This window comes from Gasterosteus aculeatus, chromosome X (genome assembly GCF_964276395.1).
Source record: "Gasterosteus aculeatus chromosome X, fGasAcu3.hap1.1, whole genome shotgun sequence".
In the NCBI taxonomy this organism is placed as follows: domain Eukaryota; kingdom Metazoa; phylum Chordata; class Actinopteri; order Perciformes; family Gasterosteidae; genus Gasterosteus; species Gasterosteus aculeatus.
The window spans coordinates 9,362,487-9,388,552 of record NC_135698.1 but is presented as its reverse complement, the minus strand read 5'-3'; the positions used below and the strand labels follow the sequence as shown (position 1 = coordinate 9,388,552).

The 26,066-nt window shown below is 42.4% G+C and overlaps 1 protein-coding gene across 3 annotated transcripts; it reads right to left on the bottom strand.

The window, feature by feature from the left end:
* Positions 1–5,186: 5,186 nt before the first annotated feature.
* LOC120808774 (semaphorin-3ab) lies at positions 5,187–25,284 on the bottom strand. Of its 3 annotated transcripts, XM_040161918.2 has the most exons (18): positions 25,038–25,263; positions 24,490–24,813; positions 17,467–17,627; positions 16,981–17,043; positions 15,046–15,165; positions 14,440–14,530; positions 13,545–13,664; positions 12,829–12,971; positions 11,499–11,613; positions 11,329–11,398; positions 11,093–11,237; positions 10,798–11,017; positions 10,593–10,684; positions 10,459–10,500; positions 9,878–10,035; positions 8,633–8,700; positions 7,823–7,968; positions 5,187–7,609 (listed from the first exon to the last, which is right to left on the bottom strand). In XM_040161918.2, exons 2-18 carry the CDS (start codon positions 24,605–24,607, stop codon positions 7,076–7,078), a joined length of 2,406 nt encoding a protein of 801 aa, XP_040017852.2. In that variant the 5' UTR covers positions 24,608–24,813; positions 25,038–25,263; the 3' UTR covers positions 5,187–7,075. The 3 variants fall into 3 exon arrangements, with proteins under 3 accessions (XP_040017852.2, XP_040017854.2, XP_040017855.2); XM_040161920.2 differs by having other exon boundaries at positions 24,490–25,284; XM_040161921.2 differs by having other exon boundaries at positions 15,064–15,165; positions 24,490–25,274.
* Between the last annotated feature and the right edge of the window lie 782 nt (positions 25,285–26,066).

Below are 26,066 nucleotides of genomic sequence, written 5' to 3'. Positions count from 1 at the left end.
TTGAAGGCGGTATTAAAACCTGAGCCTTTGCATTTTTCTCCAGCAGGGTCAAATACAATTTACCTTGAAGGAGTAGGTTGATATTTGGAGAACTGTTTTCTAGCAGTGTCATGTCTGTAACAACAGGAGATGGCTCTCTAAGCTTAGCACAAAGACTGTTACCAGGTGAAAACATCTAGTCTAACCAAATGAAACGAAATCCACCTTCAAAGATCACTGATTATCCTATGATCTTGAAAGGGATCGCTGTGGTTTGGTTGTATTTATCCTATTTACAGTAAGATTAAATGACTGCGGGGCAGTAGCTTCTTCATTACTGTATGAACAAGTTGAGTGTGAAATCAAACGTTTTCTCTGACTCTAGAAAGCATTTAAATTACTTAGGCTTAAAGTTATATTAATCCTTCTGCCTCATTCCAACTAAAACATTCACGGCAATTCATTGTTAAAAATGCAATACACCTCATTAAGTCACAATGTCACACAGAAGCGAGTGCGGCCCCCGATCAGAGCAACGCCTGCAAGGCTGGTGTCCGATCTGTCTGAGCGTGACACACAAACACACTGCACACTTTTGACGGAGTAAGAATTCCATGAAAACAAGATCCGTATTGACTGTGTGAGAAGAACCTGTGGTAAACAGCATTGAAATGTGATTAAATCAACTCTTTTCCCGGAACAAAACACACTTGTTTTCGGTCACATACATTTTGAACCCTTTGAGTGCATCCGCATCGACAGCAAACGTGACCTGTGAGAAATCACGTGTTGCGGCTGAGAGAGTTTCTTTCATTGACCACTAATTGTAATGTGGCAACAGTGCGAAACAGATGTGCTGTTTTCATTTGTTCCCCACATGAAAAGGTTAGGTAAGAAAACACCTGCATCTAAAGTTCAAGCTAAACACCAGTTTTGTTGCAAAATGATCCTCACATACCAACAGCTGTGAAGAGCACGGTTTCTAAGCCTTGTAATCTTTTTGAAAACTTCTCGGCATCTGTATTTTATCTACAGTACGTCTCAAATGGCGTCATGGCATGTATTTTTCATTTTTTACTTTGTGCCTTAAGCATTGATTTATGATTGACAGGACTTTGCTTCTGTTACAACATGATTTCCCACTGGGATTAACGTACTCTGTGTCTCTTTTCTTGCCCTGTTTTGGGATACAACATTTTTGCATGAGTTGTGAATGTTGGATGTCAGAGGTGTCTTTCTGCAGCGGGTTTTAATCCCAGCTGGACTGAGAGGGGATAACAGTGTTTAACATGAAACGACACGGAGCTGTTCCCTCTTCAGTACATCGCTGCAGTGGCTAATCTATAATGACAAAGATGAATTTGGGTGGTGAGTGTTTAAGCTCCATGTCTTTCATTCATCAACACATTTCAACATTGAGCAAGGGGCTACACGTGGGAGGGAGCAGGGATGGAGATGGAGATTCATTTGTTTGTACTTCAATATTCTTGCAAAGTCTTGGATATTCTTTGTTTTGAATTTTTGTTTATCAAGGGAAAGTCTTCACTTGTCGCTATGTTAACATTTTTTATGTTAATACCTTTTTTTTTTAGGCTTTGCCTCTTTTTAGAAGGAGAATCAGTGACTCTTAATCTCGCTAATATCCTTAACGCGGGGCTGAGCCACAGTGACACATAACTAATCCCTCCGCTGGGTGATGTGTTCCAGGAGCTCCAGCCAAACCGTGTTCGAGCAGACCCCAATCAGTCACAGATTAGCCTCGTGGAATGGAGAGGCCATGCAACAGTTCAACACGCAGCACACTGCCTGGACAAATTTGGATGAATTGACCTGTGCTCTTTGATGCACAGATATTTGACCCATAACGGGGTCAGCCGAGGTCGGGCCTTAGGCCTCATTCACACTCAGCAGCTGCTTTGCGAATCTCTCAAGTTTTTACTTTTACGATATTCCCGCCTGCGCTTTTGGATCTTGGATATTGATCAGATATTTGTTTGTAAAACAATAATGGTGGACCGAAAAGAATTCGAGACTGTGAATTTTGAACACATTTTCCTCAATTAAAAATCATAGCCACACTGTCCTCGCTCCATCTGAGGATAAACACAAACCTTCTCCCAGGTTCACATTCTTGCTGATGCTAATCTTGGACTGTCTGGACGACTACATTACACAGTACCGGCCACATGAACTGATTTACTGGACCTGTACATCATTATCACTGGATAAACATCTCCGGGCTCCTACAAACAGACTCTGGGTGATGGGCCCATTATGGTGAAGTTTAATCCAACGTAATTGTGTGTTTATGGGTGTGCTCTATTTTTCAAGGGCGAGCTAGTAAAGGTGAGGGAAGAATGACACTTTTGTTTACTTAATCTGTCAGATGTCACAAAACTGCCTCAAGTCTCTTCAGCTTCGGATAAAAACAAAAAAAATGTAATGATATAAAAACCCTGTTGTTCTTGTGAACTTTTAAATTGCCTTTACAACGTGTGGAGGTTTAAGAGGCAGGTTGTTCTATTTATACATTTTCCATTTTGCGTTCTCAAAAATGGTTTCTGTGTTTTGATATATTAGCTTGCAGTGTAAAATAAATGTGCTTAAGTCCATTATAAACATTTGCACCAAAAGAGTAAGTCGACTCCTACACAGTCATATAAAGAAAAACATTATTGCAGGTCTTTTCCACTAAAAGGGACAGAGTTAAAGGTCTTCTCATACGTCCAGTGTAAACTTTCTGTGCCACGCTGTCACTCATAGCAGAGAGAAAGCCAAGGTCCTGCACACCGGCACCACCGACACCGCCGCCGCTGCTGCCAAGCTGCCACAGTTAAATTACTCTGTCCTCTGTTTTACCCCAGGCTAGAGATGTGCCCCTGCATGCAAACAGAACATTAACACGCCAGACGAGTCTGATGGGAAGCAGCTCACACAGACTTAGAACCCTGACCGCACTTCAAAGAGTTTTTCCCTTTTTCGACGATCTCCTAAAATCCCCCACCTCCAACCTGCGGAATTAAGTTTTCCAGAAAATAACTTCTGACCCCTGCACTCAATCACACTCGCAGAAACTTCCACCGAGGGTATTGACTCGGTGACGCGGACAGGGACACTGCCAGAAATCGACAAGCCTTTGATGAGTGACATCTGGAGGGGATGAATAGATCATTACCTCACTGGGACGGTACGGTGAACGTGATATACCTTGCAGTGCTCCGCTATTAGCTGGCAGAACAGCGCGGTGACATCTGAGTGTTATTTCTTGCCTGGCTAATGGGCTGGATGTTGTCTAGGGTCATTTTTTAGTTGAGTAAATATCAGGCATGTTTTCTCTGAGCGGGTAGTGTTTGGCTCCCCAGGGGCCCTCGGGGAGAATCAGGCTCTCCCCACCGCTCGCAGTCGAGTGGCGTGTCCTCCTTTTTAGGGAAATATCTCAAATATTGGGAGCATCCATTTCAGTGGTTTGCATTATGATCCAAACATAAACAAATACGTGGTTTTACATGCTGAAACTTGCTGTTAAATTTGTTTCTGCTTTTGGAATTTTCCCATCAATCTTTCAGATAAACCAGTGGGCTGTGTCTCTTGGTGGGTGCCTCAGAACAGACCAGCTGGAACGTACTGGTGATATGCGCATGTGTGTACACGTCTCCAGCAGAAGCCTACTGGGCCTAGTGGAGCATCAACCCGGTATATTGTCACTAGAGCAAAACAAATGACCCTGTGCACCCATTTCACATTTCCCAAGCCTCTTCCCCAAACAGGCAGTAAAATACATGATGAGTGTCTAACGCACTGTGTGTGCAAACATGTGATCTCATCTATTCACTCAGCTGCATGCCAGATGAGTCCTAATCCACACCTTTCTTTTGTGGATTCCATGCTGGGGCAAGGTGAGTTTCACTTGATGAAACAGAGAAGGTGAGTAATCACACTCCATTGAGTCACACATACCTATTGAGTGTACCATATTTGAGGTATTTTGAAATTGCGTGTTGTGTATTAGGTGTATCACACCTCTACAAAGTAATTTATTCAATTAATATTTAATTAAATTCCCTTTTGGGATGATTGTTTGAAGTTTAACCTAAAGAGAATCAGCTAAATCAGCAAAATCAGCTTCAGTTTAATCTCCACAAACAAACAAACCCCGGCGGTACTGGAATAGTTTCAGTGCAATAAGAAAGCAGGATTATTAACCTCTAATCCCTGTGCTCTTGCACTCACTCACGTGTCAGTTTTTCCCTCCAGTGTAGTGGTCCTTTGTGTGAGTGTCTGGGCGGTCCCTCTCACTCACCCACGGCCTTTGCCTGCAGTCAAAGTCACAACTGCTGTTTTCCATGCGGCAGAGCGGAGGCCGGAGGAGTTGAACGGTATGAAAAGATGTCCCTTCAGCCACTGGAGGGCAGTCATGCTCTACGCTACGTAGAGAGATGCTATGATGAAGACCTTTGCGTGAAGATGCAGATGGGGAGGAGCTCTGACGAGCCCTACTTTTCTTAGAGGACGGCATAATCAAATGGTCATACTTGACAAAGTGTAAATCGGATGTTCCAATATTTCTGCAGTTATTATAGTGTAGCATTGAGTAGCGTGACCTGGTCACATCAAAGCAATCCGATTACAGATCATCAAGATCACCGTCAAGAATAATAAAACAATGTTTGTGTGTTCTTTATCATCACGATCCTTTCTAATGTTCCTTTGAAGTGACTGAGGAGGTTAAGAGTGAAGCTCACGAGCACCCACGGCAGCAATTTAATTTACTTGACGGGTCAAGGTCAAATCCCAGGTGAGACATACGCTCGCTGACCTGTGACCTTGGATCAAAGGTGGCCCGATCTGCAAACAGAAGCTCTATTGTGACAAAAACAGTTGTGTTTTGAACTTCTGCACCAGGAATGCCATATTTTTACCTGCCGCGTCATGTATGCTATACAGACATTATTTTTCCCATGTGGGTTAAATATACTGTGTGTATCAGTATCTATGTCTATACATGTAATAGTATATACGTGTGCATTTCTATCAGAGCCACCAGAGGGCAGTAGTACAACAGTTTATTTTTTCTCCATCTCTCTCCAACGCAGCATATCTAAAATCTAATCGGATCATCTACGCCACAAGAAACTATTTTCACTAGCCACATACATTGACAGAAGCAGGTGAGATCACAATAAAAATAGATTTAATAAAACCGACACTTCATGAAGAGACATTTATTAGATAAGTAAAGTACATCACAACCATCATCGTCGTCTCGCCAAAAAGCAGCAGGAGCAGCAGCACTTCATTCCCTCACTTCCACTGCGTGTCCAGGACCGATGCAGTGACACACCCTACGTCTTCTCTTCACAATGACGAGCTTATCGTATGCACAGCCCTACTGAAAGTACCACAACTCTGGCTTTGAACTTGTCTCGTTGGCCTAAACTCGCTCTCTCGCACACGGCTGCAGACGTAGTTTGCAGACCCCGACTGGACGTGGTCATCTGATATACTGATATGTTTTAATGCTCATCTGACATTATATTTTTTTTATGAACGCCTACCTCAGGAATGATCAGTTGTACAGTTAAGAGTCCTAACAGAAATAATATGTACATCTTTGAAATACTTAATATTGTGTACTGAGTAGGCAAAAACAGAATAACAGTGACAGCACCAGACTAGAATATCATTGCTAAAGCAAAATAGGAACACTACAATTGTATTCATGCACTAGTACACAGTGTCAAACACACACTATAGTATTTTATTTACATACTCTTCACAGCTACATTACATATTTGTGTTTTTGTGTGTGCTTTGTCTAATGAGGAATTGTTAAAATCAGAAAAAAATAGTTTTTATGGAACATGCAGTGAAATGAAGTTGTTTCACTGCGATGCCTGTGAGGAGACTGTGATTATGAGGCAAAACATGTGGAAGACAAATAAGGATGCTGGGTTGTGCTGAGCTTGTGTTTGCATTGATATGCGTGTAATGTTGACGAATAGGTTTACATATCTTCCAGTCAGTATTTTTGATGATACAGATATTTTTAAGAGATTGGTCCTGTAGATCAGATTTATCATACCTTGGACAAAAAGAAGCGTGCGCATCAAGAAAATATTCTCACAATGTACATAACTGTATATCAATAAATACATATATAGCGGAAACCAAGTGTATACAAATGAAATGAACATGAAATAACTCATTCCATGCACTGATATAATGCAAAATAATAAAACCTGACTTTGTTTTAGAAGCTTATCAAGGGCGCAGACACACGACAAGTACAAAATCTCTCTGTTTACAGACGTTTTCTTAAATAAATGTGTATCTGGTGAGACAACATGAAACAACAAGAAAGCCATTCCCTTTAGTCGGATGAGACGCCGCAAAATACATTATTTACACTTCTTTGCTACATAGTTGTATTTGTTGTCAATTGGTGACCGAAGCGCTTGCAGTGCTTGGGCGTTTTCCTTTCTTGTGTTCACGCATTTAACAGTCTCTATACCACCAAAAGTAACCAAACATTCCAAAGTTGTGCTTTCCATGAGCTCCGCTCCATTTTGTGCTTCCAATTCCACTGCTTTCCATTTACCCTCGAGACTATTTGCTTATGCAATCACACCTAATCATGTCATATCATGATCAGGTAGTTTTAGGTACTTAGTGACACTGATAGACACCTAACTAGCATGCCAGGAAACAATGCCATTGATATTTGACAGTGTGGAATTATTCATGTCTGTTCGGCGGTACGAGTATCCCGTCCTTTTGCTGCTTCACACTGTTTTGTATTTTTTTCTTCTTCAGTGTTCGGGCCACAGAGGCCAGCTGGAGATGATGTGCTTGAATACTCTGGCGTGATACGACGTCCCGTCTTGTGTACAGACCTCTGCACAGTCCCGCAGGTAAACGCGGCTGGACGCAGACACCCAGACGGCTGATCGGGATCATTATCACCATTTACCAATTCACCTTCTATCCATTCTGTGTTTGAAGATGTCAGTATCTCAGCATGAAGTAAAACAGGCGGATAGTGTAATCGGGATTAGAGAAAAAAAGGTTGTGGTTCGAGTGAGTCAAGAGTTGCGGGTCAGACACTGCGGGGGACCCTCTCCAGTTCATGGGTCCTGCGGTTGCGTCCCTTCTGCCTCTCCTGCAGGTGTTTCCATTTGGCCACGAGCCCCTGAGCGTGCGTGTGGGCGCGAGGGTTCACAGCCTTCGGCTGCTGCTGCTGCTGTTGGTGTATTTGGACTTGATGCACCAGGTGAGCTTTCTGCCTCCTGTGCTTTCTCTCCCTTTTCCATACCTGCTCGCAGAACTCGTCCACGCTGTTCAGAGTTGGGTGATTGACTAAAGAGAGGAAGTCTCTGTACCAAAGCTTTTGGTTTGGGGTTTCTTGAGGTGGGGAGAGATCCTGGGCGGGAACTATTGCTGCGGCAGCCTCATCCCGGTGCAGCAGATCCTCCAGGCGCTCGGTGTCAATGACCTCCAGAGTGACCTTGAGAAGCGTCTGCATGAAGCCGTGCTCCACCGCCTGGCACAGGTAGATCCCGGAATCCTTCTTGATGAGTGTGCGGATCAGCAGGCCCTGGTCTGTGTGGATGAAACGTCCTTCTGATTTGATCTACAGAATAATGGATTTGCAGCCACAGAGAGGTACAGATTAGTTAAGAGGATAAACAATTTCAAGTCACTAAAACTGTTTTGATTACACAAAATGAAATAAAATGAAATATTAATGAAATTTGATAGAAATATCTAAAATGATGTTCATTATAAAGCCCCATCCATCGTGTATCAATGTATTGGAGTATATTTAGACATTAGGTGTGTGCACCTCTTGTTTGCGGTCATCAGTGGAGGGCTGGTACTGCCAATACGTCAGGGCTCTCTGAGACTTGGGACTGCACTCAAGGAAGGTGCTGCTGTTCTCCACACCATACACTGTCTTATCCAGGAGAGTTGTCTGTCCACTTAGTTCATCTGGATGGAAACCACAGGATGTTAGTCACCAAGGTCCCTGCGCTGAAGTATGTGACATTAGCAGTTGGTATAATGGCTGAAGGTTATGATCCAAGACCAGATTATCAATTGTAATCTGTTTCTCATTCACTCAAAAAAAATGTTCCTTCAATCTTTACTTTAGCAGCTTTGCTGCTTACCGAGTAGGCAGCAACCGGTAAACACTCTTTTTGTGTGTCTGCATCACTCCTCCTCAAAGCCTCAGTGTTTGATAACATTTGTTTTCCTTCTGTTCCTTCCAGTAAAATGAAAGAATTCTATAATCACAGTGTATTAGACACCAAAAAGTGTCCCGCTTTTGGACTAAGACCACTTAGAGGGCAGGAGAGCGGAGGCCTCGCCGACACGGGGGAGGCATGTTAATTAGAAGCTACACATGGACCAAATGAAGTCTTCACACCACCAGACAAACAGAAAACGCACACTCTCAACTGGGCAACTTTCTACCGGTTTGATCAAATGAGAAAAGGACAGAACTTTATACTTTTCTGTTAAATAAAATACATTAAACAAAAGCTAAGCATGTGATTTAGAAAAAAAGAGCAAAACCTTTGTTACAAAGATATTGCCTATTGTATTGATTAAAGAATTATTTGTTAAATACATTTTCTTTTAGATTAAGTACCATGGTGTTGCAGATCTGAGCATTGTGTGAGCGGGTCTCCATTCCTGATATCTTGCCTCCTTGTCCGCCTGCAGAAAGAACAAAACCTCCATGAGTCAGTAGGCACACCGGCTCCCTTGTTTGTGTGTGTGTGAGAGAGTTTTTGTGCAGGTGTGGGTTTGGATGGGCACCAAAAGTACTAAAATACTAATAAATAAACAGCCGGCAGCCAATAGCGTTGTAGACAAGCTTTTAATAAGAGGGTGTGTAGGAATTCAAAGTACTCAATCATTTCAGCCTGTCATTCGTCTGAGTTGCAGATACAAAAGCGTTTCAAGTAAAGCGTGAAACATAAACCTAAGCATAATAAAACCACGGACACGCTGAAACAAACGACGTCGGTAGTTGTTGGTAATTTGAGAGGAGAGTTTGCGCTGTCTGTCTTATGCTTAAATGTTCGAGTCAGGAGTCCAACTAGCAGCAAGAACGGGACGCTGTGCAGCTAGCCTTCAGATCAATAAGCCCTATGGAGCTGTGCGTGGGAGGCTGCACACAGAGCACAAGCACACACATACATGAAGACATGCAGGTCAGTTCCCTGCTACAACCACACTACCACCGAACCTCCACCGTCGACCTCAGCCCTGGTTCACCCAGAAGGCCTCCAGACATGGCTGACATTGGGTCTCGTGTACGGTAAACACATGAGGCAGGTCATGTTTCTGACTCCCTGCTAGAAACACGACCCTCTACCTTAAGGGGGTTTGGGAAAATACACAAAGCCGGCACTGTTGCTGTGCCCTCGCTCCGCTCTGTGTCCTCAATCGCTATGTGGGAAGCCTTCCTCATAATCTGGTATTACCTCTTTTAAATTTAGTCAATATGATAAACAAAAGTAGTTCTTAGACCAGCGTGACTCAAACATGTGTTGCACATTTTGCATGTTTATCTATCTGAAACAGGGCGCGGTAACCGTGTGGAAAACACAAATGTTGTTCTTTTCATTTGTATATTCCGTCCTAGCTGTGCTACTTTGAGAGGTTCAGTTTAAGAATTAGTGATTTATCCAAACTATTCATTAAATTCAGTGTTAATACTTTGCCAGATACCTAATGATTACGTAAAATTGTTGTTTGGAAGTCATAATGGGTTTGTGGCAATGTTTTGCAGGTCTGATTCGTGGGTGTGTACGAGGTGTCAGACAGCTTGTAATACACAACGACAGGGTGGCGACATGATACAAACGTGGAGGTACGCATTCAATACCTTTTAGCCATGGGAAAGTATCTGGAGCACTCGGTGCCATCCCATGCACAGTAAGGGTCCCTCGCCAGGCAACACTCGGCACAGGCCTTCCCGTAAACCTCACACCGATGCAAAGGCATCTGGGACACACCGATTTCCGAGCCCAGATACAGTTGTTGCTGCGAGGGGTAAAAGAGAGAACTTAAATTCACCAAATTTACACCAGAGGAGCTTCAAAGAGGTGTTACGTCTCAATGAGTAATACGTCTATGTTTGGCTCAGCTTGTCTGTTTGCGACGTGAAAATACAAGTTGGGGAAATGTCTCGACGAGACTTCTGCCAAAAAGCTGAATTATTGTCAGATAAGTGTTTCATCTTGAAGGGAACAAGGATGTCTTTGTTCACTGTTTCAGGCCAGCAGCAAGGTGTCACCTGTGAAGAAAGCTCTAACTGCCTATGAGACATGGGTTGTCACAACAAACCACCTTTCCATTATGTATCTGATCTCCATGTGTTTCTTCCCTATGCAGTGTAGGAGACTTATCTTTTCCAGCTAATGTATTGAGTTGGTATTATTTACAATAAGAACGACCACGTAATACCTGTTTTGTTGAAAGTACCATCGCTGTAATGGCTGTTGGCTCCTGCAATAACCAGAAAATGACAATGAAGTCGACGGATTAGACGACACCTGCTGTCATTCAGTCATTCATTAGCCAACAAGAAAGAAACGTACTCTGAAGACGGTCATTTCTTCCAATAGGACTTCCTCCAGGTCATGCCAGGAGCCTCTGGGGATGCATACTACTTTCAGTATCGTCCCCATGTCTAACACAAACAAGGAAGCACAAACCATGCAATGTATTACAATAAAGAATAAACTGCAACAATATGTGTGCTTGTATAAAACAATAGTTACTCTAATGTACATGAATGTATACCTGTGCCGATGAACATGACATCGTACTGCCCATCTTCTGCTTCCACTTTGTCCACCACTATCTGGGTGAACTGGTAGTCCACATCTGTTTTGACTATGATTGGCCGATTGTTAATGGGATACACAGGGTTGAACATGGCAGGGTGGCTTCTAGCGAAGGTTACAACGTCATCGGGCAGGTCCTTGGTTGTATCGAACCCTCCAAACGTCTTGCTTGGGCACTGTTGAGAAAAAAAAGAAGAAGGTGTAAGTGTTAGCCCAGTTCATAAGGCAACGACTCCCCGGTAAACACTCACTGTGCCAGGCCGTGGGTAGGGAACGCGTCCCTGGAAAGGCACCCACTGATAGTTGGGTCCATCTCTATGAGCGTAAGGACCCAGGAACACTCTCCTGATGTCCGCCATGCTGTACATGCACACAGCCGAGCCTTTGAAGATGTTGCTGATGGGGCAGAAAGAACGGTAGAGGAACGGTCGGGTTCTTGTTGAAAACACAATTACAGCAAAAATTGTTTCCCTGTTGGGGACGGTACCTGGAAGTGGTGAATACCGCATAGATGATCGGGCTCTTAGGATCCTTTGTGCTCATGAGGAAAACATCCTCTGTGAGCAACAGAAAGGACAGATTTGATATAGCAGACTCATTCACCACCAACAAAATCATTTATGAAACACGTTTTACGGTACGGGAGCAATCACTCACGGAGTTCATCAAAGTGCGTGTCTATTCCATTGCTGCCAGGCACGGAGCAAATAAGTCGCGCCTTCAAAAAGGTGGTCCACTTATTTACAAGACTCCTGTGACCTCCCAGGTCATTCTGTTGGCAAGATCAGATCAACAAGCTCAGTGGGGAAATTAGATTATTCAGAGCTCTCATAAATATTGAGAAAATTGAGAAATCCTTGTTTTATTTAGTACATTTCTTTCCCTTGTATAGTGCATATCATAGTATTTTCAAACATAAACTAATAATTATATATATATATATCCAGCTGAAAGTCTTTCATGCATATATATATATATATATATATATACATATATATACTCAAATTGGATGTGGTATAACACAAGAAAGTGTAGTTGAAGTTGTAATACACATGTAAGACTGTAAGATCAGGAGTGTGGTAAACGTCATTCTCCTCACAAAGCTGCAGCAGAGAGTAACCAGGGTCTCACTTGCTCAGAACAAGACGGAGTATCGATAGAAAAGCCTTTTCAGAGTAGAAAGTGCTTTAACTTAATTATTTTGGAGGCCGGTCAATCAACCCATAAATATTTCAATTTTAGAACTTCTCTAGAGTATTTAAGTTCCAGCACAAACCCTAACGAGGGGTCTATGCGCCTCACTGTATGATTGTTTTCTACAGCATTGCACACAAACACAGAGGCAAAGAATGCTGGCTCATAAAGTCCTATCCCAGTTGGTTTTGATTCCTGAAATAAGAATGTGTCCAAACATGCATTGGCAATAATTAATACCACATCTTGCAAAATAGATGGCTTGTCTTTCGTCGAGCACAGCACATTCCCGAGACACTGGGTAATCAGAGATTATGACAGAGGCACAGTATGCAGCTAAATAGATGGTTGAGGCTGGACATTACTCGCTGATCTGCAGTCAGCCTGGTGGATTCCTGCGTAATTAGTACGAGTACGATTTGGAACGCGAAAGCTAATAAAAGGCTGGTGATTTTTACATAACCATTCCCTGGAGCTGGAGGGTGTAGCAGACCCATCAGTGCCAAACGCCTGGCATTTGGATAACAGTGCCGCCATTGACAGCATCTTTGCCTCTCAGGTTCTGGTGACATTTAACATTTCTCTCAGGTTTCTGTCTTGGGGGGGGGGCTGATTGTAACACACACACAACAAAAGCCCCACTCTTCTCCAGGTTAAAAATAATCACAGATAACAGTCCCAGAAACCCACCCAGATGAAAGCCACCCGTCAAGTGTTTTTCCAGATACAGCAGCTAAGTGTAAGCGCGTGCTTGAAGGGCCATTTCTCTGCGTGTTACTGTGTTCATTCATACTTTGCAGAGCTGTCCGATGCGGGCGTGTGTGGCCTTCCCAGCGTGCTCTCCGTCTATAGCGTTCTCCTTAAAGAGCAAGTAGATTTTGTCATCTTCTGGGTTGTCGCTCTCTGGAATTAGATGCACGCCCACAAACCTGGGATCTGCAACAAAAATCAAGGAAAGTATCTATTTAGTGAGCAATGATAAAAGAGCAATGAGGGAAGGCAAATGATTGGGCAGGGCTTGAGAGTTTGGAGCATGTCAGGTAATAAAAAAGGTTTTATATTGAACTCCACCTGCAGCCAGAGAGAGAAGTAATGTGCTTCTTGTGCTTCGTCCTCGTTAAAACACAGCCTGCAATAGTTTGAGCCGTGCAGAAAAAAACAGGATCCTAAAGAGTCACTAAAACCGCTGTGTGTCAGCCCAATAAAATGAAAATATTAAAACCTGTAATAAATAACCCTGTCAATATTATAAAATAAATAAATAATGTTAGCATCTTGTACATTGTTTGTTGTATCTTGTACATCGTACATTGTTGACCTAGACAGGGCTACCAAACAAAGTTTTGTTGTACAACAACAATAACTTTAAACCGGTGCATCATGTGCAATTCATTTGCAATTTTTAGGATACTAAATTTGACCAGATTAATTAAATCAAGGTACTAAAAAGTATTGCATATTTGAAGCGACTTGGCTATTTAAACCTGTGATTTTTCTCTTCTTTCTCACCGTTTAGCCATCGGGAGTCGTGTTGCTCCGTCCTGATCGGGTGGTGCTTTCCGAGAGTGCGAAATATTGCAAAATCGCGCCCCATGAAGTCAGCTGATGTCCCAGCATACAGTTCTCCATCTGAAAGTAAGAGTAAAGAGTTCAATACCAAAGAATAAGAAAATGGCTTTAGGTTATTTCTACCCAGTGATCCAGGTGTGAAAGTCTGAAGAATTATTTGAGGTGCTTAGCGGGACAGACACACGTCAAATCCTGAGAAAACACAGACTGTGGAGGATGTGATGAACATCAGGAGTGTGAAATTGACATCATCACAGTAGGGTGGCTGTGAGGGGAAGGTTGAGCGGATGGAGAGACACATAAGGAGGGACGGGACGGAGGTGCAAGACAGGGGGTGTACATACTAATAGTGATGAGATGGGAGAGAGAAAGGGAAGAGGAGATGGAAGGTGACGGGCTGGAAAATGGCCATCTGCTAGGTTAAACGGTGCGATATAACACAATGTGACTGGGAATAATTGGGGTTAAAGAGGAAAGACATGCTCACGTTATTCTGCTTTATTTGGAAAGAATGTGGATTAAGTACAAAGAAAACGCTAAATAAAGCCTAATTTGCCATGCACGCCCTGCACTTAAATGAGGTATATTCAGATTGAAATAGAGTTTGCAGTCCTGCCAATGGGGGTTCCCAGTGCGTAAAAACAAACCACAGAGCTGATGAACTGGTAATGAATGACAGGGATGCCCTGTTCTGTTATTTACATTGACTTTAAACCTTCTCAATCTTCTGAAATGAAAGAGCGAGGCAGAGGGTGTTTTCAGGACTCTCCTGTTTTATAAGACCTTGAACAAACACACGGAAGGAACAGCGCAGTGAATCCAGTCGTAAACTCACCAATCAGCATGGAGGCAGTCAGTAACTTGGGATCATAAGGACTCTTTCCTCGACCATTCTCTACAAGAGGCTCCAGTTTGAACACACTGTCCTGGACCAGGAGAGACAGAAAGTCACATCAGTTCCACTACACTGACAAATACACGTCACAACATTATATTCACGAGTTAAGGAGGCAAATTACATTGAGAAAAAAAGAGTTCAGTGTGACTGGAATTCTCTCTAGAAGCAGTTACAGGTGACGGTTTGGAGAACGTTATGGTATTTTATAGTATGGCATTGTAACAACAGAAATAATCACAGAATCCAACATCATCAAACAATGTTTCATAGTGAGTCACAGAAACGTGACTCCAAAGTACATACAGTTTGGTGTTTAATTTGACCTTGATATACCACTTTTAGAGGGGAAGCAAATGATCAGGATTATCAGGAACGCATCGTGCCTGACGACACATAGTATTTCACAACTTGAAATACTCAAACTTTACTTTGACATGCTACTTGGCATAGCTTTCATATACTAATGCTTACGGTCATTGTGGTGTTAAACCACATTTCTAAAGAAATGTGTGTGTGTGTGTGTGTGTGTGTGTGTGTGTGTACCTCTGGTTTCTTGCCAACCTCCAGGTAGGAGCAGACAGGGTGGAAGGCTCCTGTCCCGCACACATAGAGGTGGGTCTGGTTGAACGGCTGCAACACTTTAATGAAATTTGAGCACTCCCTCTGAAAAACAAGGAACAGATTAAGCTGGATGGGTAATAGACTTTAGGAACAAAACTTGTTACAGACTTTGGTGTCACGGTCAACCAAAAGCTAGTTGTGATAGCAACTGACGTTTGGGTCATGAAGAAAGGTGTGAAATGAAGAGATAAATGAGCAGATCTTACTCGGAGATCAAATTAAAGATCAAAATTCAATGCAATAGAATAAACAATAGAAAAAACTCCAATGATAACGGAGAGCAAAGCCCTCTACAGTAATCTACAGTAATTCTCTGGACACTGGCTGTTACAAACTATGCTGAGAGTTGCTAAAAATGAAAGAAAACACAGAAAATCAGTTTACCAATCACTGCAGTGCAGGCCAACGCTGGCTTACTGTCATTCTGTCAGTGCAGAATACGTACGTGGGGGTTTTGATCCTGCATTGTATTTAGCTCGTTGCATCATGATTATTATAGGAATATAGGCATAGTTATCACAACAAGCATCTGTATTTGTTGGATGCTTTGCTACGTTAGCATATGGCATATTTCCTTGTGCTCTGGCAGCACGTTGCCTGAGCAGACCTGACCTAAAATAAAACTGAATGTGTAATCTCATATTCTATAAGAAAGAAAAACACAATAGTGACACACATTTTGCAGGACTAAGTTCATCTGGCTTCCGGTCATCGGCACATAGCAGCCCCTGTTTGCATAAACTTTTGTTGTCATCTAAGCAGCTGTCTTTGCCTGCATTGAAATGCCTGCATGCGTGGGTTCATCTCAGTAATGGGCATCATTGTTCCAAGCAATAAACATGCTACTGCAGTTTCTGTATGATCTCTTTGAAATTAAATATAAATATTAGGTATCATTTTAGATTTCTTTATCCAAGCACAAGACCTGAAACTGAAACCAGAAATATTCGTTTATTTTTGTAGGAAAATGGATTTGTATTATTTGGCATTTACGCAATAGCAGCTTTATTTTTTTCTATTGTGAGTCACACCTTTGACACCCATCAATCTCTTTCTGTCCTCTCAGCTTTATCTCCTGAAGTGGTTGCAGTACTCAGCAGACTCACTCTCCATCTTCCTCCAGCTCCCTTTAGTTCTTACTTCCCTTCGACTCCATAACAGAAAGACCACCCCTCAAGGCACCTTATTCATCCACGCCACAATGTTTACAGAAAAAACACAAAGAGGAGAGGTTGGCCAATGTCCATGAAGCAAACTTAGGCACAAACAGCATTGACATGATTTCAGATTCCAGCATATTGCCTTAGGCTTTATTTTGAAATAGAAATTCATAACACAAGTTGACGGTAGCAGAGACAACCTCCCCGTGTGTTTACACAGAGTTTTACCACAACCGCCACCACCATAGTCTTTACTCCAGAGAGAAATATGCCTCATCCGACCTCAACATCCCTACGGCAGGATGGGGTCCGAGCTACCAAGACGTTGTACCACTCAAATGTTTAATAAATGAATGCTTCCTTCCAATTGAGTCTCTCCTGATTGAAATGGAGGATTGTCACTAAGGGAGAACGGTGGTCTCAGTCACGGGGATTGTAAACAGACCGATGGTGATCTTGGCAGACAGATTGAATATGTCACCACAGTAGAATAAACAAGCTGAAAGATAATGAAACATCACAGATTGCTGTAGATTAAAATGTCATACATGTGGAGCACAGATGAAATGTCGTCTAAGCACAACTTCAAGTGAGCTTCATGCCCGGACATGCAGAGTTGCCATTCTTCAGCGGCGGTGGGAAATGGAGGGGCAAAATGCTGCAACCAACTTGCGAGATGGATGGTTTTAGCTCTTACCGAGAGATCTTTTCCTGCCCACTTGCATTCATCTCTTTTGGTGGAGGAAGCCAGCCAAGGGACCTGCAACACAAACACGGCCACTGTGCATGTTAGCAAAAGAATCGCCCCCTACCTCGAATGGTTTTAACAAAGTGAGCCTATGCAGATACTGTCTGTGTGCGCACATGCGGGTCACAATGTGATTTGTTATCCACTTTGTTTCAGTTTACTCCATTATTAATCCGGGTATGCAGAGAGCAGCTAACATGCCTGACGCAGCGTGTGATCGTGTGCGACAGCCCTGCTCTGAAATATGCATGAGGCTCTTTTCTTTAAAAACAGAAAAGAAGGTCCCAGGATACCTGAGCCCTTGACTGGCACTCTGGATGCAGATGTACGCTGAAGGAAGATATTAAGTCGGTCGGAAATGAATACAAACTTAATGTCGCGATGAATTATTAATTGGGATAAACGGCCAGACAGACAATCGAACAACGGTTGTACCTGCGCGAAGTCTCTGCTGATGTTGAGGAGGTTAAAGGAGAAGATGTGGTCCTTGGCTCCCACAACGAGTCGTCCTTTCTCCTCGTCCAACAGGAAGGTGTGGTAAGCTGAGCTGTTGGCAAGGCCTTCAAACGTTACCAGGTTGTTTGACTCCAGCATGTCTGCAGAGAAAAGTGGAAGGAAAAGTGATGTTCAGCATAATATGATAGTAACATTGAAAGAAAAATGTAACTGTGGGTACCATAAAAGAAGAAGAAAAAAACACCAGGTCAATACTAAAGAATTCCACTGGTGTCTGAAAGACACGGCCTGGGTTTTAGAAAGCTTTTAACATTTCCAACCACACTACATTTCTGTAACCAGAGGTTCACCTCTTCATTCCCTAGTCTGCCTTGTCTGTTGTAATGTTCCACATGCACAAAATACATGTTACATTAGGTTGTTTTGGCCATTACTTTAAATAGTGAATGTCTTTATGTCATGAAAATCTCCCCCCAAAGCTTTTGTTTTTTTGTAGCTTCCATTCCTTTATAAATCATAGTGGGGATATAAACTGTAAAGCTTGGCCCAACAAGCCGACTGACAGATAGTGATAAATACTGGCAAGCCGAACTGGACAGGGAAGGTAATGCCAGCTCTCGTAGCCAATTATCAAACCGTCTGCATGGGAAAGTAACCTTCACCACAACGGCCAAGCAGAATTTGTTAGTGGAAAACTGGGAGGAACATATGATGTGATATAAATCTGCTAAAGTGTCATAGTCCAAACTGCAGGGTTACACTAAACCACATGAGCTCTCCGGAAATGTTACCATGGGCTGCAGCTCACGGTTTGCAGCGTAATGCAGCGGTCTGCCAGGTCTGGCAACGATGGAACATTCGCTCTCATGGAAGAAAGCCGAACTTGTCACGACAAATCTTATAACCGGAACGACCTTTAAATGTGGCACTGTGACTTGGGCATTAAAACACCTTTTGTGTAATGTGTGTATATTTACTTGTGTAATGCGTGTATTCATGCAAACACACAAATACACTCTCACACTATGACGCCTTCCCATTGACCGCACACACAAACGAGCGGAGAGTTATGGAGCGCAGGACAATCCTCTTTCTCTCTCTCTCTCGCGCTCTTCCTCGGGAGTAAATAGCAAATACATTCATGAATGTTTTACCACGGAGAATGTCCCTTTTCTGATGTGTGTCAGAACCCGAGAGAGTGAGAAGAGAAGGAGCATCCGAGAATTTCATATGCATGTACAATGAAAAGAGTTATATAAGTTGTAGCATCTAAAGAAGACAAGAAAGAGGGTGACTTCCTTCCATTATCTGTTCATTATTTACCCTGCAACAATGAATGGAGTACACATTTTTGTTTTATAGTAATACTTATTTTAATATGAATAAATAGGAATTATAATACAATAAATATTATTATTATTGCTGAAAATCTTTAGTTGTAGTAGTTGTTTTGAATGAATGAACTTTGTAGAGTAGCATTTCTAGTGTTACTATTGATGATGCCAGTATGATGGTCACAATTATTGTTAAGAGGATATGTAAAATAAAAAGTGCGATGACATAAATGGAGTAAAAAAAAATGGATTTGAAAAAGAAAATTTGTAAAAATTCAGGACACAGAGCTGTAGGAAACAAAATAAAAAGTAGGGAACATCTTTACAAGTCATAAAGAACATATCTAGTCGATGAATATACTTACACAAGTATATATGGATTCCACATAACATAGCATAGTTTAAAAATGGAAAGAAAGAAGAAAAAATCTCATAAAACGTTGCAGTGAAAGTGTTGTCCTAAATGTTTGCCCGCGTAGTGACCTTGGTGATCAATCACTGACAGGACAGAAACACTTGCTGCTTCCTCTGACCCTCTTTCACCTACAACATTGTCGCGTTTGTGGGTAGTAGTTTTACTCGTGCTCCATAGAACCAGAAGGAAACGTATGGTTTTGTACATTGTAGCAAATTCCTACTTGGTCACATCCAATTTGGAATCTGATCTGATCCCACAGGGTAATTGTACACACAAACACACATAAAAATGCCAATGCTGTGTAATTTTCTTATCTCGAGGAAATAAGTGATTCCCCATGCAATGATAGGCTTGTTATATAAACGACAAGGTGTCAAGGAGCCGTAGGGAAACTGCACAGACGTGATCACTTCTCCTAAAAACCACATCCCTGTATGAGAGAATGGAGGCACGGTGGATGTGGCATCACCACATCCACACACCACAGACACACACACACACACACACTCCTCTGGTTTGTGAAAAGTGTCCATGGGAGTAGTGTCCATGGCAACAGACCATTCAACAGAGACTACTGCTAAGTTATTAAAAGCTATTCATCCAGAGACAGATACTGGATGGGTATTGTGTGTGAATCTATGTGTTTATGGAGCATGCTCTGATGTGTGTTATTGGAAAGAAACAGGATGTTTCCAAGACACGCCTGGGGCAGTGGCCTACGCATGTTTGAACTTGTTTGCCCTCCGGTTAAACATACAATGGGTTGACAACATGTGCATGGATAATGCAGCATTCCTTTTTTTTTCCCATGTATCCTTCGACTTGGAAACGTTTTGCTGCAACATCTAAACTCCCTTGAACTCACAGTTTTTCTATTTTACAATAATTTGTTTCTAATGTTGTGCCAGAAACAATGTGATTGGCTTTAAAGAAATAAAAAACAGACGGCCAGAGAGACAGAGACACGAAAAGCAGGTGGATACGCAAACGTGTGACCTGTAACAGGTGTCAGCTGCTGCCCTGTCATGTTTTACGAATTGTCTCTTTTAGCCCGTAACTGTTAAGCTCGAGCTGTAAAGATCCTCTGGTTTGGTCCCTTCCTTTTCTCGTTTGCGTTCTGTCCCTCACTCAATTTGTTTTCTTAAAAAACATTTCACCAACCCCCCCTTCTCTTTCGCCTCTACTATATTCAGTTACTCCAAATTTTTCAGTTGGGACAGGGAGAGAGGAATAGGGAGCTACAAAAGGGAAAGTGAGAGGAATAAGGGGGCAGATGGGATGGACGCAAAGAATCAACAGTCCCATGTGAGACCGATAAAAATAAACTCTTTTACCCTACATTCCCTCCATCTTTCTCTCCCTTTCTCTGCGTCAACTGGAGGGCACGTGGAGTGTTATCTAAGTGCTTCCTTGGAAAAAGCAGAAACACATTTGAACAATTACCCACGTGTGGCCGCACTGTGTATGGGACCACTGACATTTGGCCCCGGTGCAGCTGTCTCACTGACTCCATATTGCCGAGTGTGTGACTGCACACCGACAAAACATAACGTATCACTGTGTCACTTAAAGTGTATCCAGTCACTGATTCATCCACGCTCCGGGGGAAACGCCACTGAGCTCCATCAGTAATCACCTCATTTGTTCAGCGTCAGAAAGGCCTACAAACACCCTTTAAACCTTTTGCGCTCGGCACACTTGTCTGGTTTGGGGTTTATGGTGAGTGATTTGGAAGATGTTTCGCATTCAACATTTTGGGTTACATACTGTATCTAAGATGAACTTTATTAGAATCGTAAATCATAAAATACATTGATGAAATCTAACCTCTACATCTACTCCAGTCTAAACCCCAGGGAGCAGTGTGCTGCTGTGAATTATTTTAGGATCAACTTTTGGCTCAGTTACTCTGCTCAATGAATCTACGCCGTGCAGATGATAGGAGAAAGTGATCGAACCATAAGTTATATAATATAAATGTTATTAAATCAAGTCACGCTGACTTCTGAGCTACAGCAGCTCCTTCTATTCATCTATGGCTCGGCATTATATCAATATTGCCTGTATAGATGTACAGATGTATACATGTAGTCATTATGTGTAATTCTAGGCTATTTGTGGTCAAAACTAGTTAAATTTTGCTAACCACATTTCTGTCTTGTGAGATCACAATGGCAACAAGTTCACCTTCATTTCACTTTAATCACTTTAAATGCTCTTTTTTGTACATTTGCCATGTTGTAATTTGACAATGCTATTGTAAAGTTGTATTATTTATATTGGGATATTGAATAAAGCGATCCACAACACACTACTCCTGTTTGTCAGACAATAGCCTCGAACACTATGAAAGCAGGCGCATATTACGTTGCAGCTGGAACAGCAGCCCGGAGAAACAAGTTAAAGAAAAACTAAACACTGCCTACTGAATCCAGTTCAGAGTTGGAGGGGAAAAAAGTATTCAGAGCCCGAGAAAGTCCCCAAACATCCAACGCAAAGTGTAGAGAATCCCTTCACGGGCCATTCAGAGTTTGTACTGAACACACCCGAGAAACCCAACTCCACCGCAAAGATTCTTGACGTGTTTATGGATTAAAGGGCTTAAGACACTACTCTCTTCTCTGATTAAAAGTCCATTTGCAACACAATGAAAACCAGAATAACACAAAAACAAAAACAGTTGAATGACTACTACAATGAGGAATTGTGTAGTGAAAGAAGGAGGTATTTGCTATAGTCATCATTGTCTTGGCTCTTTTCCTACTTGGTAATCAAGAGTATTCATTTTTTGGATGTTTGTAAAGGGGTTTGCCTGTTTGTGTGTGTGCGAGTGTGTGTGTGTGTGTGTGTGTGTGTGTGTGTGTGTGTGTGTGTGTGTGTGTGTGTGTGTGTGTGTGTGTGTGCGCAAACACTTGGCTCTGATCAGGAAAGGGGTGGACAGGTCGAAGTGAAGGAGAAGGAGTGCTTTTGGCAGTACACACACTTGCATCTCATAAAACTGAAGTACCCCCTCTTCCCTTCCCTGGACAACAACTACTTCTACTCCTTGTTGCCCAATAAACTCGCAAAGCCCTGGATCTCTGTTTACTCCTCGAGGATCCATTTGTGAATCCATTTCATGACAAAGGATCTACGTGAAATGACTGGATGATGGTTGCTGGTGCGCTTTGTAGAAATCCAAAGCCTCCCACTATCTCATCATCATCATCATCATCATCATCAGCACGTCCCTAAGCTGTTGATACAGTTGGACCTCAGCTCTGTTTAGGTAGCAATGGGGAACCACTGTGATCTTTCCCCCGACCCCAACGGCCTTCTGCCCTTCAACCCTCACTTTCTAAGATCTGTTGCAATTCCCTGTGGCTCAGCAAGAAGCAAATGTGTGTGTGTGTGTGTGTGTGTGTGTGTTTGTGATGGCTGACGTTGGTATGTATGCTTCAGAGTGTCTTCACTGTTGGCGAGTAGGCTGCTGCCTTGCTTCACACCTTCCAGACGGGCAGTTTCCTGTTAAATCATCAGTAGATTTGAAAGCCTGACCCCACATGCATTCATTTGGACACACACACACACACACACACACACACACACACACACACACACACACACACACACACACACACACACACACACACACACACACACACACACACACAGTTCTTTTCCCAGTATTCCAAGTGACCTGTAGGGGTCAGAGTTCCTTCACCTCGGAGTCCCATGTGTCATTGATCAGATGTTCCCGGCTCAGGACAGAACAACTTCTCAGGCTGTCTAAGCAGGTACTGCTCTGTAATTCACCACCGTGGATCATCTGATTCCCTCACCTCCATGAGTAAATCTGAGTCTGCTTCACCTGTCACAGGGGTAATACATAATGTATACCACGGTATGAATGATTCATACTGCAATGATCCCACGCCACTTGCCTAATAGGACCTGCTATGGAAAATGTCTGATAAATTCTACAGTGTTATCTGAATAATGTTTAAAACGCGTTCCGGGCATGTCGCTTATACCTGCTCGCTATCCTTTGGACGGAACTCCACAGCAAGATAAGGTGCCAAATATTTTGCCCTCCAGACAAAATACGAATGAGGTGTAAAGAAATAATGAATATGGAAATAACTAAGCTGGCCAGGCTGCTACCTGAAGGCCTAACTTCTAATAGACACATCACTGCACGGGCGTGCTTCGCCAAAGTGACAGCGTGTTGTTTTAAATGACTGATTTGCTCATAGGTATCATTAGCTAAGTACAGATGGCTGTGCACGTGTGTGTGTGTGTGTGTGTGTGTGTGTGTGTGTGTGTGTGTGTGTGTGTGTGTGTGTGCGCATGCTCGTGTGCGTAATTATGGATCTCCCGGTGCTGAGCGAGATACATTTCTCTTTGGGAAAGCCATCTGCTGAAACAGACGTACACCATTCATCCTGAGTGTAATTACCATGCAGGAAAAGAAAGAAGCGGAAAACTGACATCCAGTAAAAGAAAAGGGAGAGAGGGATACGTGATGCTCGGATGCCAGGGAGTCCAGGTCGAGCACCGCTTTGTATTGCAAGACTGATAACAGATATTTGATAAAAACAGGAGCAGAGTGACGTGAAAGTGAAAGTTATGAATAAATTACTGAGAAAATATGTAATTTTAATTTGAGGATAAATGTAATTTAAGATATATCTGACAAATCCTATCGTTTCCTAAATACCACCATGTGGTCCATGTAGTATACTATTTCCATTAATACCTATTTAATATTCCTAGCTGTTTGGACCTTAATTATTTTTACTACACTCACAAGAGGTTGCCAAATATATTTCAGTTTATTTTTTGTTTTGGCAAAAAAAAATGAATAGATCATTAATACTAGTATAAATAAATAAACACAATTAAATGGGAATGTGATCCAGCACCATATAAAACAGATGTCCTGTTTAATACTACCTGAATTAAAACTTAACTAAATAAACAGTTCAGCATTAATCCATGGCACAAGAAGCATACATCTGATAAACCAGAATGCTCCACTTTTTTCATCCCAGTTTGCTTTGCTGGTAGTCTTTACAGATAAATAGACAGAAAGTGTCTTTGTGTCTCAGGATAACTTCCATGAGCTTTTCTAGTCACTTCATTGGCACCACACATGCAATTTAAATCACATCACACATTTTTTCTTTTTTAAATCAATAGGACATCATTAATTCATAACAAATCTTATAAACTGAAATTTTAGACGGAATACAAAGGAGAGTATCTCACCTTTATAAGCCAGTTTTAGCCGAGGGACGTTGTTTTTGGTCTGTTGAGCTCTGATGCCCTCTGTCCTGAGCAGAATCGACCCACACAGCAGCAGAATGCTGCCCAAGAGGGAGTCCATGGTCCTGGGGCAAACAAGTCCTTTCGATACACACCTCCAGTGCGCGCAGATCTCAGATCTGATGTCCACAGATTAGGAATAAGTGCTGGCGGGTCGGTCCAGACTGGTTCTCAGTAGAACCCGTCCCTCTCCAAAATCAGAAACCCCTCTCCTGTTCCCGTGGTCGAAACCCCAAAGTTAGAGTCCAACTCCAGTGGAGACAGAACCTGCGGAGGAGAATCTGTGGTTACGCCTCAATGTCACCTCCGACATCAGAAGGTCCGAGGTGAACTGAACCAAACCGAGCACGAAGAGGAGATCTTCACCCCACTAAATGCAAGGAAGAGCGAGCGGAATTGGGTAATTATGCCATCATTTTATGACCTGGCACCGAACGAGCATGCAGCTTGTTTTTTTAAAACAGCCATCAACGTTGTTATAGAGTCTCTACCTTTTGCAACAGAACAAAAAAAAAAAGAAACAGGTCCAGTCTGTTTCAGCTGTTAATCCAGTTTGCTTTGTAAAGACAATCTGCGCTCACTCTCTTTCTCCCCCGTTCACACTGATTTTGTCTCCTGCCTCCCTCTCTCTCTCTCCCTCCCTCCCTCTCTCTACTCAGCCCTGCTCTGGACGGCCCTGTCCCCACAGCACAAGGCACTCAGTGCAACTGCCAACAGCTGAGGCAGACAGCATAGTCATAGAGAGAGAGGGAGGGAGAGGGAGGGAGAGAGAGGGAGAGAGAAAAGAAGAAAGTGCAGTGTAGGTGGGAGTGAGGGTGAGAAAAACATGAGGGGAAAAAAAAAGAAAAAGGGAAAGCAAACGTAATGAGGCACCGTGCGGCCATATCAGGAGGTTAGAGAGAAGAACGTTCTGAGGATGTAAAGAAACGATTTTTGGATTTCGTTCTCAGTATGAACAGACGCTATTTTCCAACTTTCACCAACAATTAACAAAGCCGGGACACACACAGGGGAAGCACATGAGTCATGGTCCCCACGTGGACTGAATCTGTTCTAAATGAATCCATTATGTTCTTAACCACATTCATCATTATCTGTGTCCAAAATGTCTTTAGCCCTCATTTTTATTATCTGCAGCTTTTCCACATAATGAAGGTATGCAGGATTAACTGTTGCTGAATCCCCAGTGTTGTTTCTTTATCACACTGATACTTTATCTCTTATTTTCTTCATTAATTCATAATCATGTATATCTCAGAAGACTAACTTTATCAGGAAATACATTTAACTTAATTCATGTCTTAATTTGTGTTCAAATGTATTACACTTATTTATTCAATGTGTTGGAATTAGTGGGCTGTTTTGTTAAAAGTCAGGTACTGTAAAAATAATGAATATCCGTGATTCAAATGACACATGATATCCGTCAGATCGGTCGGTTAAATAAGACAGACAGTGGGAAAGAGGCTGCAACAACGCCACGCTAATTAATGTAAATAATGAAATATCTCTATACAATC

Coding starts and splice junctions, on each gene's coding strand:
- LOC120808774 (XM_040161920.2), bottom strand. CDS start 24,607: ATGGACTCCCTCTTGGGCAGCATTCTGCTGCTGTGTGGGTCGATTCTG. Junction 11,018..11,092: donor CCTACCCACGGCCTGGCACA/GTGAGTGTTTAC, acceptor TTTTCTCAACAG/TGCCCAAGCAAGACGTTTGG. Junction 7,610..7,822: donor CTGATGACCGCAAACAAGAG/GTGCACACACCT, acceptor ATTATTCTGTAG/ATCAAATCAGAAGGACGTTT.